The sequence below is a fragment of the Pelophylax lessonae genome, assembly GCF_965119305.1.
Source record: "Pelophylax lessonae genome assembly, chromosome: 9".
Taxonomy (NCBI): Eukaryota; Metazoa; Chordata; class Amphibia; order Anura; family Ranidae; genus Pelophylax; species Pelophylax lessonae.
Window position 1 is genome coordinate 75,375,038 of NC_138776.1, and position 18,507 is coordinate 75,393,544.

The 18,507-nt window shown below is 40.8% G+C and overlaps 1 protein-coding gene across 2 annotated transcripts in view; it reads left to right on the forward strand.

Moving 5' to 3' along the window:
- INPP5A (inositol polyphosphate-5-phosphatase A) overlaps window positions 1-18,507 on the forward strand; it is a 734,986-nt gene that overhangs the window by 169,645 nt on the left and 546,834 nt on the right. For both annotated transcript variants that reach the window (XM_082269250.1, XM_082269249.1), the window contains exon 2: window positions 10,302-10,343. In XM_082269250.1, the coding sequence (XP_082125376.1) occupies window positions 10,302-10,343 (42 nt within the window). The remainder of the gene's footprint in view (window positions 1-10,301; window positions 10,344-18,507) is intronic.

Consider the following 18,507-nt stretch of genomic DNA (forward strand, 5'->3'; position numbering starts at 1 on the left):
GCGTACAAAACAGCCTTTTGTGAAAGGGGAAAAAAATATCTGCAAAGTAGTAGTGCTTTAAATATGATTCCATAGTCCATGCTAGTCGTGAAACTTTAAAAAGTGCAGTAATTTGAAAATAAATGGCTATTTTGGTGTGACCGCCTCTGCCTCATTTTGTCTTCAACACAGCAGCAATCCTCTCAGGTGATCTTGCTTGCAGTTATTGAAGGTCCTCATTCATCCTGGGTAACTTTCCAGTTTCAGCACACTTTAGGCTCCTTTCACACACTCCGTCCGTTGGACGGAGTCCGTTTTTCTCAGCGGGGGATCGAGCTGCCGATCCCCCGCTGAGCAGCAGGAGGACAGCTGTGTCTCCGCGCTGTGTGCGGAGACACAGCTGACAGTTCCCCATGCATCTCTATGGGGGAAATCGGATGTCAACGGACCGTCAGTCCGTTCTCACCCGATCCCATCCGATCCGCTGGACGGATGGAAAATAGGGTTTCCATCCGTCCAGATTTGACGGATCGGGTCGGATGTCAGCTGACATCCGATGCCCCATAGGAATGCATGGGGGGACCGTTCAGATCCGCCAAAAAAAAAACGGACAGGCGGATCTGAACGGTCCGCCTGTGTGAAAGTTTTTTTCACGTAAAAAAAAAAAAAATCTGATGTACACCTTTTAGCTAATCCATGGTGTTCTGTAAATTCTTTTCCAACTCTTCATTAAAAATATTTTATATATATATATATATATATATATATATATATATATATATATATATATATATATATATATTTTTTTTTTTTTTTTTACTTGCATACACTGTGCCTTCAAGTTTTCATACCCCTTGAAATTTTACACATTTTGCCATGTTTCAACCAAAAATGTAATTGTATTTTTTATGTGATTTATTCTCCGTATAAATACACCTCTTCTGTGAAGCCCTCAGAGGTTTGTTGGAGAACCTTAGTGAACAAACTGCACAGTGAAGGCCAAGGAACACACCAAGTTTAAAGCAGGTTAAGTTTATAATGAAAAAAAATATCCCATGCTTTGAACATCTCTCGGCACTGTTCAATCCATCATCCAATGGATTGCAGCCTGATCCGTGCTCCTCTGGAGCCTCACATCAGATTACACAGAGCGGGGATCTCCCGGTTACTCTGCAGCCTCTTTAAAGCAAAGTCTGGGTTCCCGGCTCCTATGATGGACAGAACACTGGTCCAATGCCAGTGCAGGAGACAGAACTTCGTATTACAGAAGCCACAGAGTAAACAGGAGATCCTCGTTCTATGTAATCTGACGGTGCTCATTCCCCTCCGAGGCAGCCAAATGCAAATATTGAATTATAACATGCACACACTATTTGCACCCAATTTTCAGGGAGAAAAAGTGTGTGTTATTTGCCGATAAATACGGTACCTGTTGGTCTTGCTAGTAACAGTCACTTCTTATGGGCTGCACTGGTGTATCTAATGTAAACTGCCAATTGCCCTGACTCCCCCCTTATGTAACTGATCTGAAGAGACCGAAAAGTTTGTAGTCCATGTCAGGAGAGCCTAGGTTGGCAAGAATGGCTTCCTCTATAGATACAGTGGAGGAGTGATATAGCCACCCAGGGACAGGAAGTATGTTGTATGCCAGAGTACCAGGTGAAAAAAAAGCAAAAGAAGCTTAAAAAATGGAACAAATGCAGCTGCCACACCAAAGACTAGTAAACTGCTATGTATTACATTTTTGGTTTTGGATTTAGATACACATTTAAGTTGGTTTTTATTAACTTTTAAATTCCCTTCCCTTAGCGTTTTTTTAATTGTTGGTATAAATAATTTTACATTTGTGTTTGAGTGTAGCACCAAAAAAAAAAAATGCCAGAAACCCGATTTCTAGTGCCTTTTTATAAAAGGGACAAATCTCTGAATAAAACGTACTCAGTTCTAATTTGTTTTTTAACCCTAAATTTAGAATGAAAAAATCTGTCACAGATGAGGAAATTTACTTTTTTTTTGGGGGGGGAATTATGTTTCCCTGACAAGAGAACACACTGTTTTCTAAACTGCAATACAGGATAATTTAACACAATAGCTGTCTGTTTTCCAAAGACCTCGGCAAGAGTGCAAAGATTCCTTCTCAATAATAATTCCTGCAATTAAAACTGTAATTACAGCTGGCAAGCTACCCTAATATCTACTTCTGCATGTTTGTGCATCTTTTTAAAGTGTTTCTTTATATAGTAAATAACTGCACTGTTCTAATCCCTACTATATACTTTATGAAAGCTGCCTTGTGTTTTAGATTTACTGTGCACTTTATTTTCATTTTAGTTATGGTTATTAAAAACCAATTTGGTTTCTAAATATTTAGAACCACTCTGGGTAGCAGGAGAAGCCAGTTTTTGAACTGTTGAAGCCTAACTCCACGTTAAGTGCCGGTTCGCACTATTGCTATGCGGGAACACTTCTAATCAACTGCGTGTTCCCGTATCGCATCCGCAGTACAGGCACTTCACACTGCCATATGCGATACGCTGGGGGTGTCACTTCAAAGTTAACGACACCCCCAGGTCAGATCGCATATCGCAGTTCGATCTGACAGTTCACACAGGAATCAGATCGCACTAGTGTAAACCACCATGCGATCCGATTCTGCTGCAGACCAAAAAAAGGGTCCTGTGCGAGTTCACTGCGATAGCGGTGCGAATTCGGCCACATAAACTGTATGGCTGAATTTGCACCGCACAGACATAGCATGTGATTTTAGGAGCAGTGCACTCCGAATCACATGCAATGTCTGCCATTGCGATAATGTGAACTCTAGCAGTGGGATGGGAACTTCCTAACAAAATAGGAGATTATGACCTCATCCACCGGCCTTTCCACCTTAGCCAATAAGAGGAGGCTTTGTATTTTTTCATAGAATGCAGAGCTTCTCATCAATGGCTGAGCTGCGTTCAACCCGACTTGATTTTGTTCCGGGAGTAGGATGGGAAACGCAACACTATATACTGTATGTAGGTTTTATTCAAGACAAAAAGTACCGTGCATGTAGGCCCTTACCCCTAATTGATATGAGGACACAGAAGATAGGGGAAAGTGGGGCTTTACGGGCCAGTGGGAGTAGAAGGATCACACAAAGACCAACTTCTAAAAATTTGTATTTTATTAAATTTCATCGTAAAAAAACATGGGCGTGTACGCACATGTTAGCACAAACAAAATAACATAAAATAATACTGATAAAATCGATTATAAAGAGTCATTAAATAGAAATACATCCCAGAAGGGAGAAAAAAACCAAGAGCCTGTGTAGGATGGAAAGAGTAGGTCTCAGATGGAATACGTTCAATTTAGGTCCCCAGCAAGCCGATGCGTTTCGCTCAAGGCTTCCTCAGGGCCAGAGAGACCATGACAGACCGGTATTTCCTTTTCAATGACTCGGGAGATGGCAGATTGGCGACACGAAAAAACACCAGATATTGTCCCCTTAGTATTTGTGTATAGCCTCCAATGTATACATATATTCACTCATTTATTTTAGGCTAAGTGTCCAGCCTCTCAATCACCGCAAAGAGCACCGCTTTTTATGCTGCATAAGATAGCACTGTGTTATAACTTGATAGTCAGGACTCTTTTATATGTAAAGGGAAAAGGAAAACGATAGGTGGATATATCAAGTGCAGCCACCAATGTGGTAACCATCGTGCTCCCATAGCAGAACAGCTTTACATATAAAAGAGTCCTGACTATCAAGTTATAACACAGTGCTATCTTATGCAGCATAAAAAGCGGTGCTCTTTGCGGTGATTGAGAGGCTGGACACTTAGCCTAAAATAAATGAGTTAATATATGTATACATTGGAGGCTATACACAAATACTAAGGGGACAATATCTGGTGTTTTTTCGTGTCGCCAATCTGCCATCTCCCGAGTCATTGAAAAGGAAATACTGGTCTGTCATGGTCTCTCTGGCCCTGAGGAAGCCTTGAGCGAAACGCGTTGACTTGCTGGGGACCTACATTGACCGTATTCCATCTGAGACCTACTCTTCCATCCTACACAGGCTCTTGGTTTTTTCTCCCTTCTGGGATGTATTTCTATTTAATGACTCTTTATAATCGATTTTATCAGTATTATTCTATGTTATTTTGTTTGTGCTAACGTGTGTACACGCCCATGTTTTTTACGATGAAATTTAATAAAATGTAAATTATTTTTAGAACTTGGTCTTTGTGTGATCCTTCTACTCCCACTGGCCCGTAAAGCCCCACTTTCCCCTATCTTCTGTGTCCTCATAGGTTTATTATTATTATACAGGATTTATATATAGCGCCAATAGTTTACGCAGTGCTTTACAATAAAAAGGGGGACAGCACAATTTACAATACAGTTCAATACAAAAGGAATAGCTTGCCAAGCAGAGCGTACTTGTTGGTGCAGTAAATTGTTGGTTTGGGCCAGATTAGTCATGGAGTTCGGCTTTAAAAACACAGAATCTGCTGAAGAAGAAAAAAAAAAAAAAGTTTACGGATGTTGGCCATACACTGTGAAAATATAGACTGATTCCTGTTGAATTGCCTCCAAATCAAACTGGGGTGGCCCTGTTGGCTTCAACCAGTAGGACAAAGTTCAGTTTAAGGATTGAAGGGTTTGGGTGGAAAGATGTAAGCTGAACAATTTCTGCAGCCAATCATATGCAGTGACTGTTCGAGCATTCTGACAGCTGGCAGTTGAGATTCCTCCATCCACCCTGGTTAACATGGATGGGAGAATCCGATATCTCATGCTGAGCCTAATGGAATCTTAATATGTATTTTTGAATTGGCAGCTTGATATCACAATCTGGATTCTGACCACACATTAGCACTCCTCCTCTCCACCTCATCCAATCGGAGAACCTTTTTTATTGGGGAATGGCGGTGGTGTGTCGAGCAAGCAAAAAAAAAAAACCCTTCCTTCTGTAGAAGCTTGTAGAGTTCTTCACTGCTATGTAGCAATAGGCAAGATATTGTGGAAGGGAGGATCATAAGCAAAATGCATAAAGTAGTGATAATATGCAAGGCACACTAAACCTTCAGGCTGAATGAAAATCATCTTAAAAGGCTTGCCCATCCATCCATGTCTCCATACCATCCATCCATGTCTCCATACCATCCATCCATGTCTCCATACCATCCATCCATGTCTCCATGCTTTATTTTGCTGAGAACTCACTTTGAAAAACACCCTCTAGCACTTCTGGCCATGGCTGTCTTGAGTAAGGGAAGGTAATTCATGTACTTAAATCCATCTGCCCTTAGCTTAGGCATACAGACAGGATGGTGTGCTTAGCTGAGAGCTCCTCCTGAAGACACCTGGGATGTATGACCTCATTTTGCTTAGGCATGGAAACCAGGAAATAACTGAAACAAAACGTTTTTTTGTAAACTTGTAACCTGTTCCAGAAGGGGAAGTTCCACTTTAAATCATTTTTTAGGGCACGTATATCAAACCTTTTGACATGTTGTTTTTTTTTTTTCTCCCATTGAGAACAAACTTTTGGCTTCCATCACAAGGAAATAGGCAAACCAAGATTGAAAACAAATCGTACTGGTTGCTCGACAATGGTTAGTTATATTTAGTGCGGCAGTTATTTATTACAATAGAACAATCTCTTGCTTTTCGGTGAAAGAGGAGTCTCTCTTTCTATTATATCTGTAGAAATGTGCAATGCTTGGGGAAATACAACCTAGCTAAACAGGGTGTTTCACTGTATGGAAAGAGCCAAGAGGCTTTCGTTACATCAGGTTCCTCGGGAACTGGGCCAGGTTGGTATACCTAAAGGACTTAATGTTCCGTAGCTGCCCTCGGGCTAGGAAACACTTGGTAATTATTCTTAATACAGCTTGCTCTGTGCAGTGCTGTCCCAGTCATTCTACATTGGCAGGATAATCCTGATTTATTTTGATACTAAATTATGTCATTTTTGTGTTTTAGGCTGAATAGGGATATTTTTATCTGCACTCTGTCAGCCTGGGGTGCTCCTAATATACCCTGAAAGATGTTACTTTGCTGGAAAGATAGCAGTATAGATGTGCACAGAGATTTAAAGGCTAAGTTCACCTTTTGCAGGTAAAAAATCTGCTTTTACTATTTTTTTTTTTTTTTTTTTTTTTTTAGGAGCTCGGAAAGCATTGCACCAGGGATCAGCAGATCCCTGGTGCCATGTAGGGCTTCTGCAGACTGGTGGTGCGAGCTGCCTGCCCGTGCAATGTATGGGCAGCTAGTTTCACACTGACAGGAAGAATAATGAACTACCAGAACGCTCAACAGCACTGTGGTAATTCCTTGAGAGCTACAACCGGACAGTGGCAAAGTTGTCGGTACTTGTAGTCCATTCATTCACAGAACTCTGTGAATGAATGACATGGCTGTGTAGGCAGAGCTTTTTTCAAAAAAGCACTCATACGGGGAACTTCTCACCATACTGCTGTCGCACAGACAGCGAATCGCTGAGCCTCTGGAGGCAGGGGATGGAACGTGTTACATGTTCCACCCTAAAAATGGGTGGAACATGTAACCTGTTCCCAAAGGTGAACTTATCCTTAACAGCTGACCTCTATGCAATTTTTTTTCTTCCCCATGCAATTGTAGCACTGCCTCCTAGAGCAGTGGTCCTCAACCCTGGCCTACAGGGCCCACTAACAGGCCAGATTTTAGGTATTACCTTGGAGAGATGCAGACTAGAGTACTGCAATCACTGAGCAGCAAATTATATCACCTGGGATGTATTTCAGTTATCTTGAAAATCTGGCCTGTTAGTGGGCCCTGTAGGCCAGGGTTGAGGACCTCTGCCCTAGAGGACTGCTGAGTATTACACTTTAAGGATTCTCCTGGGTTACCCATAGCAACTGGTTGCAGAAACCTATCACTTTAAGTTCTTGGCTCAGTCAATGTTCAGTCTAGGGTTGGTTGTTTCTGTGGTTTTATTTAAATTGGGGTGGGAGAAGGGATGAGTGGTATACTCCAACTGTTAACTATTCACAATGCTGGGGACTTCTGACTTGAGAATGTGGCAAGGCAGCTGCTTCATCCTGCCACGTGAATGAAGATGAGGCAAGTGTTTCCATTACATTTCTCTTCAGGGCACTCCCCTAGTACCCCCTTTGTCACTGGGCTAGCTGACACCTGCCCAATGACTCTACACTCCGGAGTGGTCCCCTTCCTGGGCAGACCCCTGGGCAAGTTCCTCTGGACACTGTTTTTCCAGATTCTGCTGTGCCCCAGCTCCTGCAGTCAGCTTCTCCCGGATCTCTGGGTTCAGTCTCACGCCCCTGGTACACCAGGCCGACTGCCTGTGACCACCACCAACTGTTGCAGAAGAGGAGGCAGCCGCTCTCTTCTTGGACCTAGCTTCCCGCCCAAAGACCTCTACCTTGTGTGCCCATGGCTTTTTATACCCTGTCCCATTATGCACCACTGTCTGTGCCAACCCACTGGGACAGTACCAAAAGCCTGTGTACCATTGGTCAGGTTTCCTCCAGGATCCAATGTGCCTCCCCATTGGATCAGCTGGGGACACTCCCTGAGACCATTTGAATACAATACACACTGGGCACACTGAGTAGACCTGACTAAAAATCCTGCTCCCTGATAAGCAGAGTGCACATACGTTTTGCCTGTTGCTCTTCTGATATGCAGACAGAGCAGTTGACCCATGCAGTGCGGGCACAGCCCCACTGCATAGGGGAAAACATTTTGCCTGAAGATAGGGTTTAACCACTTACCGCATACTAACGTAGGTCTACGTCAGTAAACTTTGCGGTAGTGTACCGGGATGATGCCTCTAGCTAGAGGCATCATTCCGGTACCGTGGTTTGAAGCCGACGGTTGGCTTTCCGTCGGTACCGACCGATGCGGCTCGGGAGGGGGGGGGGGACGTCCCCTCCCGCCGCCTTCCGTGGCTTTGCTCGGGGCTCCCGTCCCACCGGGAGCCCCGAGCACCCAGCCGGCGCGTCCGCCGGCTGGATGGAGTCCCGATGAATGCCGGAAACAGCATCGATCGGGGCTCCGTTGACGTAACCCGGAGGCGGCGTCCATGACGTCACTTCCGGGTTACTGTGCCGCAAAAGGCGGCAAATTTGAAAATCGGCTGTATGCAAAAACGCCGTTTTTGGCATTTTGCATACAGGGAAGTGTAGTGGAGGGGTCTAGGGTCTTTTAGACCCTCGATCCCTCCATAAAGTGTACCTGTCACGACATATTGCTGTCACAAGGGATGTTTACATTGCTTGTGACAGCAATAAAAGTGATCAGATTTTTTTTTTTTTTTAAAACTGTAATAAAGTTAAAAAAATAAATAAAATAAATGGGAAAAAAAAAAAAAATTTAGCCGCCCCCATCACCGTTGGCTCGCGCACAAAAAAAACGTATACGCAAGTCAAGCTGCAAATGAAATCGCTGTTCAAACCACACATGTGAGGTATCGCCGCGATCGCCAGAGTGTGAGCAATAATTTAAAAAAAAGAGCTACACTCTACCTCTAAACTGGTAACCGTTAAATAAATTTAAAGCGTCGCAGATTGAGATCTCTATTGACCGTAGTTTGTCGACATCCCACGGGGGGGGCGCAATTTTAAACCGTAACATGTTGGGTATCTATTTACTCGGCGTGACATGTTCTTTCACAATATACAAAAAAAATGGGCTAACTTTACTGTTTAGTATTTTTTAAATGCAGTGAAATGTGATTTTTCAAAATGTTTCCAAAAAAATGGCGCTTTATAGACCGCTGCGCAAATACCGCGTGACAAAAATTATTGCAATGACCGACATTTTATTCTCCAGAGTCTTTGCTAAAATAATATATATAATGTTTGGGGGTTCTAAGTTGTTTTCTAGGAAAAAATACTGATTTTAACTTGTGAACAAAATGTGTCAAAAATAGGCTCGGTCCTTAAGTGGTTAAAGCTGAACTCTACTTTATTGCATACCTACATTGGTCCAGCTTGGACCATTGTAAGTATGCATATGCCATACCTGTAGGACTGCTGAGGAAGTGGAGAATCCTTGTGGTCTGGCTCATGTTGAGCGTCTGTCCTGCTACATAGTAACCTCAAGGGGTCAATTGCTTGGCACAGGTGCCATTCACAGAATTCCTTACATTTTTCTCAATTAATGCAAGAGGTTCTCTGATTGGTCTAGGTGGAGGGTTGGGAATGCTATGTTGCAATCTTCAATTAGAGAACGCAAGGTGTGCTTGCTTGTTTTAAATCAGGAACTCGTACATACAAAACTGCCTATGACGGGTGTACAAACATGGACAGATTCAAACTGCTAGCAAATTGGCATTGTGGAGTAGAACTAAAGGCAAAACGTAGTTTTAGTTCTATTTTGGATAGAGTAAGAGTGAGTTATAACCCGTATTGTGTGTGCGTGTGTGTGTGTTTTTTTTTTTTTTTTAACCTGTTGTGTCCTGTTGGGGAGATTTGTCCTTCACTTCCTGTCCCGTAGCCAAAACAGGAAGTGAAAGGAAATCCTTTCAAAATGAGGGAATTCCTGGTTGTCACCTGAACTGTCCCCATTGAAAGATTCCCCCCTCTATTCCTGTTCTGGTGACAACCCAAAATTTATTTTATTTTTCACTGGGGTTAATAGAAAACAGGACAAAGAAGCTGAATCTTCCTAATGGGGGCACAGATAGCAATAATGACAGGACAGATGTTCTGATCCCTCTCCACTCTATCCAAAACTAAAACAAAAGTTTGCTTTTGGTTATACGTAAAATTAATCATCTGTTGCAAAGGAACATTCTTTCCTCCTGCGCTGAGAGGTTGGAGGAGTGGTTGTAATCACATCAATGATTAAAGTTGTAGAATTATTTTTTGCATTGGGAGAAATAGAGCGCAAACCTAGTAAGCTTTTAGTTCTGAAAGACTGTGAATAATGTAAAAAGACATTGTGTGCATATGATGTGATTTTTTTTATTTTTTTTTGCAATTTATTCTGCTACCGTATTGCCTAATAAATGTAATGCAGATATTACAGTATAAACGGAGACCTTTTTGTGTTTGCCACAATCTGATTCCAACTGCCATTTCTTTTTTTTTTACCTTGCGTCTCAAAATCCTGTTTTGAGGATGACTTTTTCCTGTGTAACCTATAATATTGAATATTCACTCTCCAAAGCTTGTGTGTTTCAGCATTCAAAATTATTGGTTGGATTTTGTCATCAAAACATCTTCATTTACAGGAGCTAGAAAAAATATTGCAGGACAGGATGTTGCTACTCCTACCAGCATGATTATGTAATAACATGGCTTCTTTCTTTTTTGTTTCAGACAGAAAATTTACAAAAGAATTGGCTAAGGGAATTTTATCAGGTAAGACGTTTGTTAAAGTGATGTTACACACACACTGTTTAAAATTACATTGTCTCTTCTCTTTCTATATGTGGATAATGACACTCTAATTATTTAAACTGAAAAAAAGTAAAAGTACCTTTTATCTAATTGATATAAAGCTGTAACATGACACACATCTTTCCCAGCCTGCCTGCAGGAAAACCTAACCAGGAAGAGCTTCTAGTCATCTGCTGCTGGTCACAGGTTTAAAAAAAAAAAAAAAAAAAAAAAGCCTTTGGAAATTGAGTAAAAATAAATATCAATAAATTGTCATAATTTATATATATATATATATATATATATATATATATATATATATATATATATATATATATATATATATATATATATATATATATATATATATGAGATGAAATCTTTCATTTTTTTGGCAATAACATGTGGATGGATTTCTGCCAGTCACAGGATGCGTCATGCCCCTCCAGCCTGTGTCTAAAAATAAGAGGGAGGTGAAGCCTCCATCAATCTACATTTAATAGCCCACCCCCATTGTGTTTAGCTGGTTAGTGGGCATGGAGGGAATGGGCTGTCATCTACCACTCTATATAGTAATTTGGGCTGCTCAGATGTGACGGAGGAAATGCTCAGCATTGAATTTCACTGAAAACTGAGCATGTGCAGAGCTGTCAACACTGCTTTGCACAATCCCCAAATTCATTAGACTTGCACAAAAAGGGGAGATGGAGATCAGCATGATCAAGCAGCTTTTTGTCAGAATACAGAAAACAAACCTCATGGTGACTGAGTATGAACAGCATGTATTACACCGTTTATTGATAGTTTTTGATGATGTGGGTTTAGTGACCCTTTAGGAGCTGATAATGCATGTGCTGTAATTCTGTTCTGTTCTGTCTTTCCTTGAATAAATAATATAATGCTTTATAATAGCATTGCACCTCATACCTGGAGGCATGAAGTAACGCATTAAAAAAATAAAGAAAAAAAAATGTGCTTCCAAGCCTGGATTTGGAGAAAGGCAGCATAGACTGTGACCTATAAAGGCAGCAGGCCAGCTTTTGCTTTATCTAATTTCCTTATGTAAAACATCAGCTGCAATATATGAAAGTTGAATTGATTCACAGGGGGATTTTCAAATCTGTCTGTGCCAAGGCAAATTATGGCTAGCTAATATGTTTGAATATTTGTAAGCAATTTGCATATTGCAGGCCGATTTATTTATACTTGTGACTGATCTTTACCAGATTCACCACTGTTTGTCTAGACAACCAAAAAAGTGTTAAAGCCCAATTATTCTAACCTGACAAAACCCCTATAAGATACCTGCACAAGTGTTGGGATTTACCACCACCCAGAGTTGATGGATTCTCATTTCTACAAATTGTTTGTTTGAGTATTCCCTGTATTCATTTCAGCTGATTATTTTCCAATTTTGAGTAGTCTAGTTAATTGGTATTCCTTATACCACTGCTAATATTTTGCTGGATTATCACAAATCGGAGATGTTCCCTGTGTGGTTGTCTGCTCTTATACATGTTTCAGCCAAGAGTTTGGAACATTATACTTTTCAATATAGGTAATTTTATTTAAACTGTGCCTGTGGAGAAACCATTTATCTTTAGGCCCCTTTCACACTATCCGTCCGTCGGACGGATTCCATTTTTCTCAGCGGGGGATCGTGCCTCCGATCCCCCGCTAAGCAGGAGGATGACAGCTGTGTCTCCGCGCTGTGTGCGGAGTCACAGCTGTCAGTTCCATCTCTATGGGGGACCGTCGGTCCATTCTCATCCGATCCCATCAGATCCGCAGGACGGATGGAAAATAGGGTTTCCATCCGTCCAGATTTATCGGATCGGATGTCAGCGGACATGTCTCCGCTGACATCCGATCCCCCATAGAGATGCATGGGGGGACCATTCAGATCCGCCAAAAAATGGACAGGCGGATCTGAACGGTCCGCCTGTGTGAAAGGGGCCTTAGGGCCTTATCCACCTGACACTCCCCACATTCATTGACCTCACCTAACGGATGCTCTGATGAAGCTCCTAGTTTTCTGTCATTTAATTTTACACCTTTAAACCACCATCTCAAGATAGGCTTAGCTGACCTAGGTTTCTCAGCCAATAGTTTTTTTTTTTTTCCCCAAGGGAAAAGCTGAACTAGCATTTGAGTCTAAATAAAAAAAAAAAAAAAAAAAGTAAATGTTGAGCAGTTGGAAAACTTGTATCATATGTCTGCTGATTATTGTGTCTGGCGTAAGTTTCATATACTGTATCATTAATTTTGAGTATCTGCCCAGAAGGCAAATATATGTACATCTGTTTAGCTGAACTATGCATGTACTTATTTTTTAACCTATTTGTTTTTTGAACTAGTAATACAGCTAAAGCATCATCTTGGGTTTGTGTGTGTGTATGTACATTTTATGCATTACAAAAAAGCAATGGGATAGTGACACAGCACAGCAGAGCACCTTGCTTTGCAGCTCCATTTGTTTAATTGAAACCTCAGACTCAGGCCTCTGAGGATGATTTGCTGCTGCAATGATGGAGTTCAGTGAGCAGCAGACTATTTTTCAGCATGTGTGAATAAGATACAATGTTTCACATGTCAGACCTCCTTTGCTTTGTCCCCACGGGAGATTCTGCTCACCTTCTGTTCCAAGATGTGCGTGACATTTCTTGAAGTAACCTGTCAGCCAACCTTCTCAGTGAAATAATTATATAAGCTGTGGTTAGCCCAATGCAAGGTAAAATAGCCTCTTACTGTGCTCTTTTCAATTTACTATAGATAGCAAGCTAAACTCTTGGCAAAATATTTTTCTTGTGATAACTCTGCCATTCTTTCCAAGCATGGCTCTTGTGAAAGGATTCTTTGTCTCCAGCAATTAAGCAAAAGTTTTTTCCCTTTTGCAACACACTTCTCAGATGAACCCAAAGCACTGGAAAATAATTTTGCAAGTTTAGCTTTTTATCAGTGTATATAGGACAGACCACAGATAAACCACAAACCGCATCTTTTTCCACCACCACTGAAGACTTCTGTGCTTTTTTTTTTTCCTACATGTCCTCCTCTGTCATGAGGTTATTTGTATAACTTTTAGCAACTGAAATAAATGAATTGACTCTTTGGTAAACAGGAACACCCTTGGAATTTGGCAGTCTTCTCGCTCTTTAATGTTCTCACGTTTCTAGGTAATAGCTTGTCTAACATGCCTTTAAATCCTGATTCTTAACATTTGGTGTCATATCATATCTATGCTACTGTTTAAAAGATTTCTCAACAGTCTATAGAATATTTGTTTGCTTTGGGAAGCGTTATGTTCTGATGCCTTTTGCTGCATTGTAGGCAACTAATTGTCCTTTACAGATTGATAACCTGCAGAATTTTAACAACCTGAGCAATGGATAAGAATCCCCAAATTGTTCAGACTACCACAACTCCAATTAAAGTGATACTAAACACACACTGTTTAATTTAAATTATCCCTTCTATTTCTGTATATGGATGATGGCACTGTAATAGTTTTAAAAAACAAAATGAAAAATCTCTATCTCTTTCCTAATTGATATTCAGCTGTCACATGACCCAGCTCTTTCCCAGCCTGTCTGCAGGGAAACATAGCAGGAGGATCTTCTAATCCTGCTCTACTGGTCACATGTTCAAAATAAACAACCAAAACGGCCTTGGTAATACAGAGTAAAAATAACGAACTTGTTTTAAATTATCATGAAATGTATATATATCTTTATTTATTTTGGCAATAACATGGTGTGGGTGGATTTTTGTCAATCACCATCTGTGTTCCACCCCTCCAGCCTTTGTCTTAGAAAAAGAGGGAGGTGAAGCCTCCATCAATTTACATGAAAATCCCCCCTCTTTGTGTTTGACTAGTTAGTGGCCATGAAGGAGGGAGTGGAGTGGACTGCCATTTACCACTGTGTAAATGCCCATATGTTACCCTATAATCACATGGGCTGCTCAGATGTGATAAGGAGGAAATGCTCAGCATAAAAACTCACTGAAAACTGAGCATGTGCAGAGCTGTCAACACTGCTCTGCAAAATCCCTAGCTGAATTGAACACTTGGACAGAAGGGGGAGAGAGAGAACAGTCGGATCAACCATTTTTTTTTTTTTTGCAAAATACAGAAAATGAATCTTATGATGTGGGTTTAGTGACTCTTTTTTGATCAAAATTGTAGTAGCATGCAAGTACCAGTTATTGTATGCTCAGGAAAGGCCCCTAAAATCAATAGTTTTTTGGGGGTAACGACGCTGATCCAACTGATGCAACACAGCACAGTTATATTGGCTATAAAGCTTTGTATAGATCAATCATGATGTGTTTAGAACTATCTGGCCATAGCAAGGGTAGCGAAATAATTGGCATAGACTTGCATTCGTAAGTGCACTAGACACAATCAAGACGTGCTGTAAACGCCAGTTTTATTTCTCTTTTCATGGTAGAGATTATACCTGGGAACACTTCAAACACACATTTCAACCTAAGATTCAGGTATTGATTTGTTTTGCTTTTGAGCATCTTTAGTTTGTTGTCACAGCTTTGCTATACGCGCAATCCTTAAAGTAGAACTATAGGCAAAACTTTTTATAACCTGTCGGTTTTTTTTTTTTTTTTTTTTTTTTGTGTTTTTGCCATCTGTGTCTCATTGCTCATGAGTTTTTTTCCTTTACTTCCCGTCCCATAGCCAAATGGAAAGTGAGAGGAAATCCCTGCAAATTAAGGGAATTCCTTGGGGATCCTGTGGTCACCAGAACTAATGTCCCTATTGGAAGATTTCCCCTCTTACTTTTCTGGGGACAACCCAAAATTTGCGAGTTTTATTTTGCTTTCACTTTCAAAGATAATGGTAATCAAGGCCAATAGAGAGGGGGATCTCCCTAACCAGGGCACAGACAACAATATTGGGTGTTCTAAACTCTCTCCACTTTAAAGGCAAAACTTTTTTTTTTTTCTACTTTAGAGGAATTATGTGGCCACAGCCTACACTTTCATTTTATTATCAGCATTTTAATGAAAATACAAACAGTAGTTGTTGACAATTCAAATATAAGCTTACTTGAAAAATGTTTTATGTTGGGTGTTCTGTCTGTCTGCTGGCCATCTCTTTCCACAACTTCCTGGATTCCCATATCCCATGTTACCTTGCTGTCTACAAACAGGTATTCCTGTATTGAGTCCACCTGCTTTCAGCACTTCTGTACTGAAGTTCAGAATGCAGGTGGACTCAGGTAGACCCATCTGATAAGGTAACAGAAGTGAAGTTCCGTCAACTGAATACGCACTGCTCATGCGTAGCAGGTTTGCTAATGTGACAGAACATCTGCAGTCAGAAGGCAACAGCGGACCTCTTGCTACACTTTGAAAAACGTGAAAACAGGGTGACGGATCTCAATCTACGATATCGATTTATATACGCTATAAAAACAAACAAGCAGCGCTGTTTAAAAAGTAAAGCATGAAAGTCCAGCATAGATAAAAATGGTCCAGTAGTAGTTTAAACAGGAACGTACACCCGGGTGCTAAGGGCATGCAGTAGTGAGCCTGATCCTGCACCACACACTGACTCTTACCACAATGTATAGGTCATCGTTCCCACAATGCTCAAAGTGCGCAATGGGTGATTTAAAGGATCACTCAGCATTATACATTGGGACCAATCCTGTTATTGAGATTCCATCCGTGACCACAATATACCTCGTGTATAGGAAGGGATCAAGGAGAAAGGCTCATAGCGTGATAAATTGCCAATGTTTTTATTCAAAAGCAATTAAATCGCACTCGCCAGAGAGATTAAAATGCGCATAGCACACTACAGAGTACCCCTGGTTTCAAACCGATATGATGGCCGACCTCCGGGCGTGATAACTTAACGTAAGGTTATCTCCTCCCAACGCGTTTTTGTCATTAGGACGTCTTTAGGGGGCGTGGCCTTATGACAATACTACGTTGTAATTAGAAGGCTTAAATTGAAGTTCAGGTTTCAGCAAAGTCTGACATTCTGGAAATGTTTACAATGTCGCGTCACCAGAACCGGAAGTTGGCATGACCTCACATGCATTCCACCAAGGGAATCAGTGGAGTCAGCACAAACAGGAACCGGAAACTAAATAAAAGCGAAGTTTGTACCCTGATTGTTGTATATAGCAAACAAAAAAATCAGATAATACACAGCAACTTGATATGAAGGTCAGTAAATACAGAAGATGATCAGAAATTAAATCGTCATGTGCGGAGGCTGGACTATAGTGACACCCCACTAATGGAGGTATCACATGCATATAATATATTTATATATATTTTTATACACTCACTTTATTCATCAAATTACTGTAAAATTCAATACGTAGCTGGCTGTCGTAAGATGTCTAGTGTTCTGTCAGATTAGCAAACCTGCACATGCGCAGTAAATATTCAGCTGACGGAACGTCACTCCCGTTAATCTGACGGGTCGCCTATTCTGACAAAACGGGGTCCGTGAAATGCGTGACACAGCAGTGCTTATCAACAGGGCATAGTGACCTTACTTTGTGAAGATTCACATACATTTACTTCTCTAAATTCTCGGACACCTATTCACTATGCCCTGTTACAAGCTCCAAGATAGTTTCAGTTTATAGTAGTAGGCTTGAAATAATTGAAATTCAATATAGAAATATGATTTTACATTTTGACCATGAAGTTTAAAAGTCAAGTATGGCCAAAGCTTGTTTGGTCATACTTATATGGTGGGTACTACTTGTGCTCCCCTGTGACCCAGAGTCAGCTGACAATGGGTTAAAGCTTGCTCTTAGCTGATGTCCCAAAGCGTCCCTGGGCTTTAAAAGGTTCCTGGCAATGTCGGGATCCACTCAGATTGATTGGTAGCTGGCTCAGCCTCTCAGGCACAGTTGAGAACCTAAACCAGGAGCTTCTGGTTCCGCACCTTCCTCTCTCCTGCCCAGTGCACCAGTGAGCACTGGAGGGGCAGAGCAGAGAGAGGTGACCGATAGCGATGCTGCAGCCATAAAGGCGAGTTTGAATTTTTTTTTTTTTTTATTTTTCTCCCATTTCTCCTTTAAAAAAGAGAATTACACATTCTGGAATGAAGTATTCACACACTGAGCTTTTCACATGTAGTAATTAAACCAAATCCCACTATGATTAATTTATTCATTCCATAATCCTTTCTTTTCTGTGAGATTTGTTTTTTATTCAGCAGAGTACTGATCAGCAACATCCTTTTCTCCTCAGTGTCCCCGTCTGTAGAGCTTCCTTTATTTACTGGAAGAGGTAAACCAGCTCTCTTCTAGCAGACCCTTCAAATATGACGTCAACTAAAGCAGTTTGCTTACAGAAATGGGCCACAATTCTTTCTAACCATTGTGCAGGTTGGATCAGCAGCTACGTAAAGCTTTTTTTGAAGGCTACAATTGTTAAAGAGCAGAATTTATATTTATATTTTGTATTCAAGTAATGCAAAGTTCCTAATAAATGGGCACTCTACTCTGGTTGGGAAAAATAAGTATATATTCTTTACTCAAAATAGTACCTTCTATTACTACTCCAAATCTGTTAAATTTTTTTTTTTTTTTTGTGATTAATCTTCCGAATAGAGGGGTGGTTATGTTTGTTCCGCATGGCTCCCACTGTATGTATAAATGTAGCCACCCTCTCTTGCTCAATCCTGAGATAGACTAGACTAGATAGTCTGAATGGCCAAAAATAAATAATTAAAGTGGAGGATTATTCAGTTGTAGCTTCTGCTTTTGGATATACAGTTTTGAAGAAAAGTCTTTAATTGTGGGGCCTGCAGCAAGAAGAGATAATGGTCTGTAGCTTGATGCCAGTCTTGTGTAGGCAGAACACAAATTAACTATTGCAAGCAGTTTGTTTGTTTTACCAGTGGGGTACCTTTTTTAATGTACAACTGTCATTTAATAGAAGAAACCAGCTGTTAGGAGCCTGCTGCTTACAATCAGGAACCTCAAGTACACATAATCTGGGTTTAAGTAAGGATACTGGTGATTTATAAATGGATGACTTTCCTTTTTTTAAATCGTGGAATTCAGTATTCCAGCATGCAGCAGTCAGATTCTTTGTTTCATCCTCTAACCCATATTGGGAAAAATTGCAACAACATATTGAATGCAATCAGTAA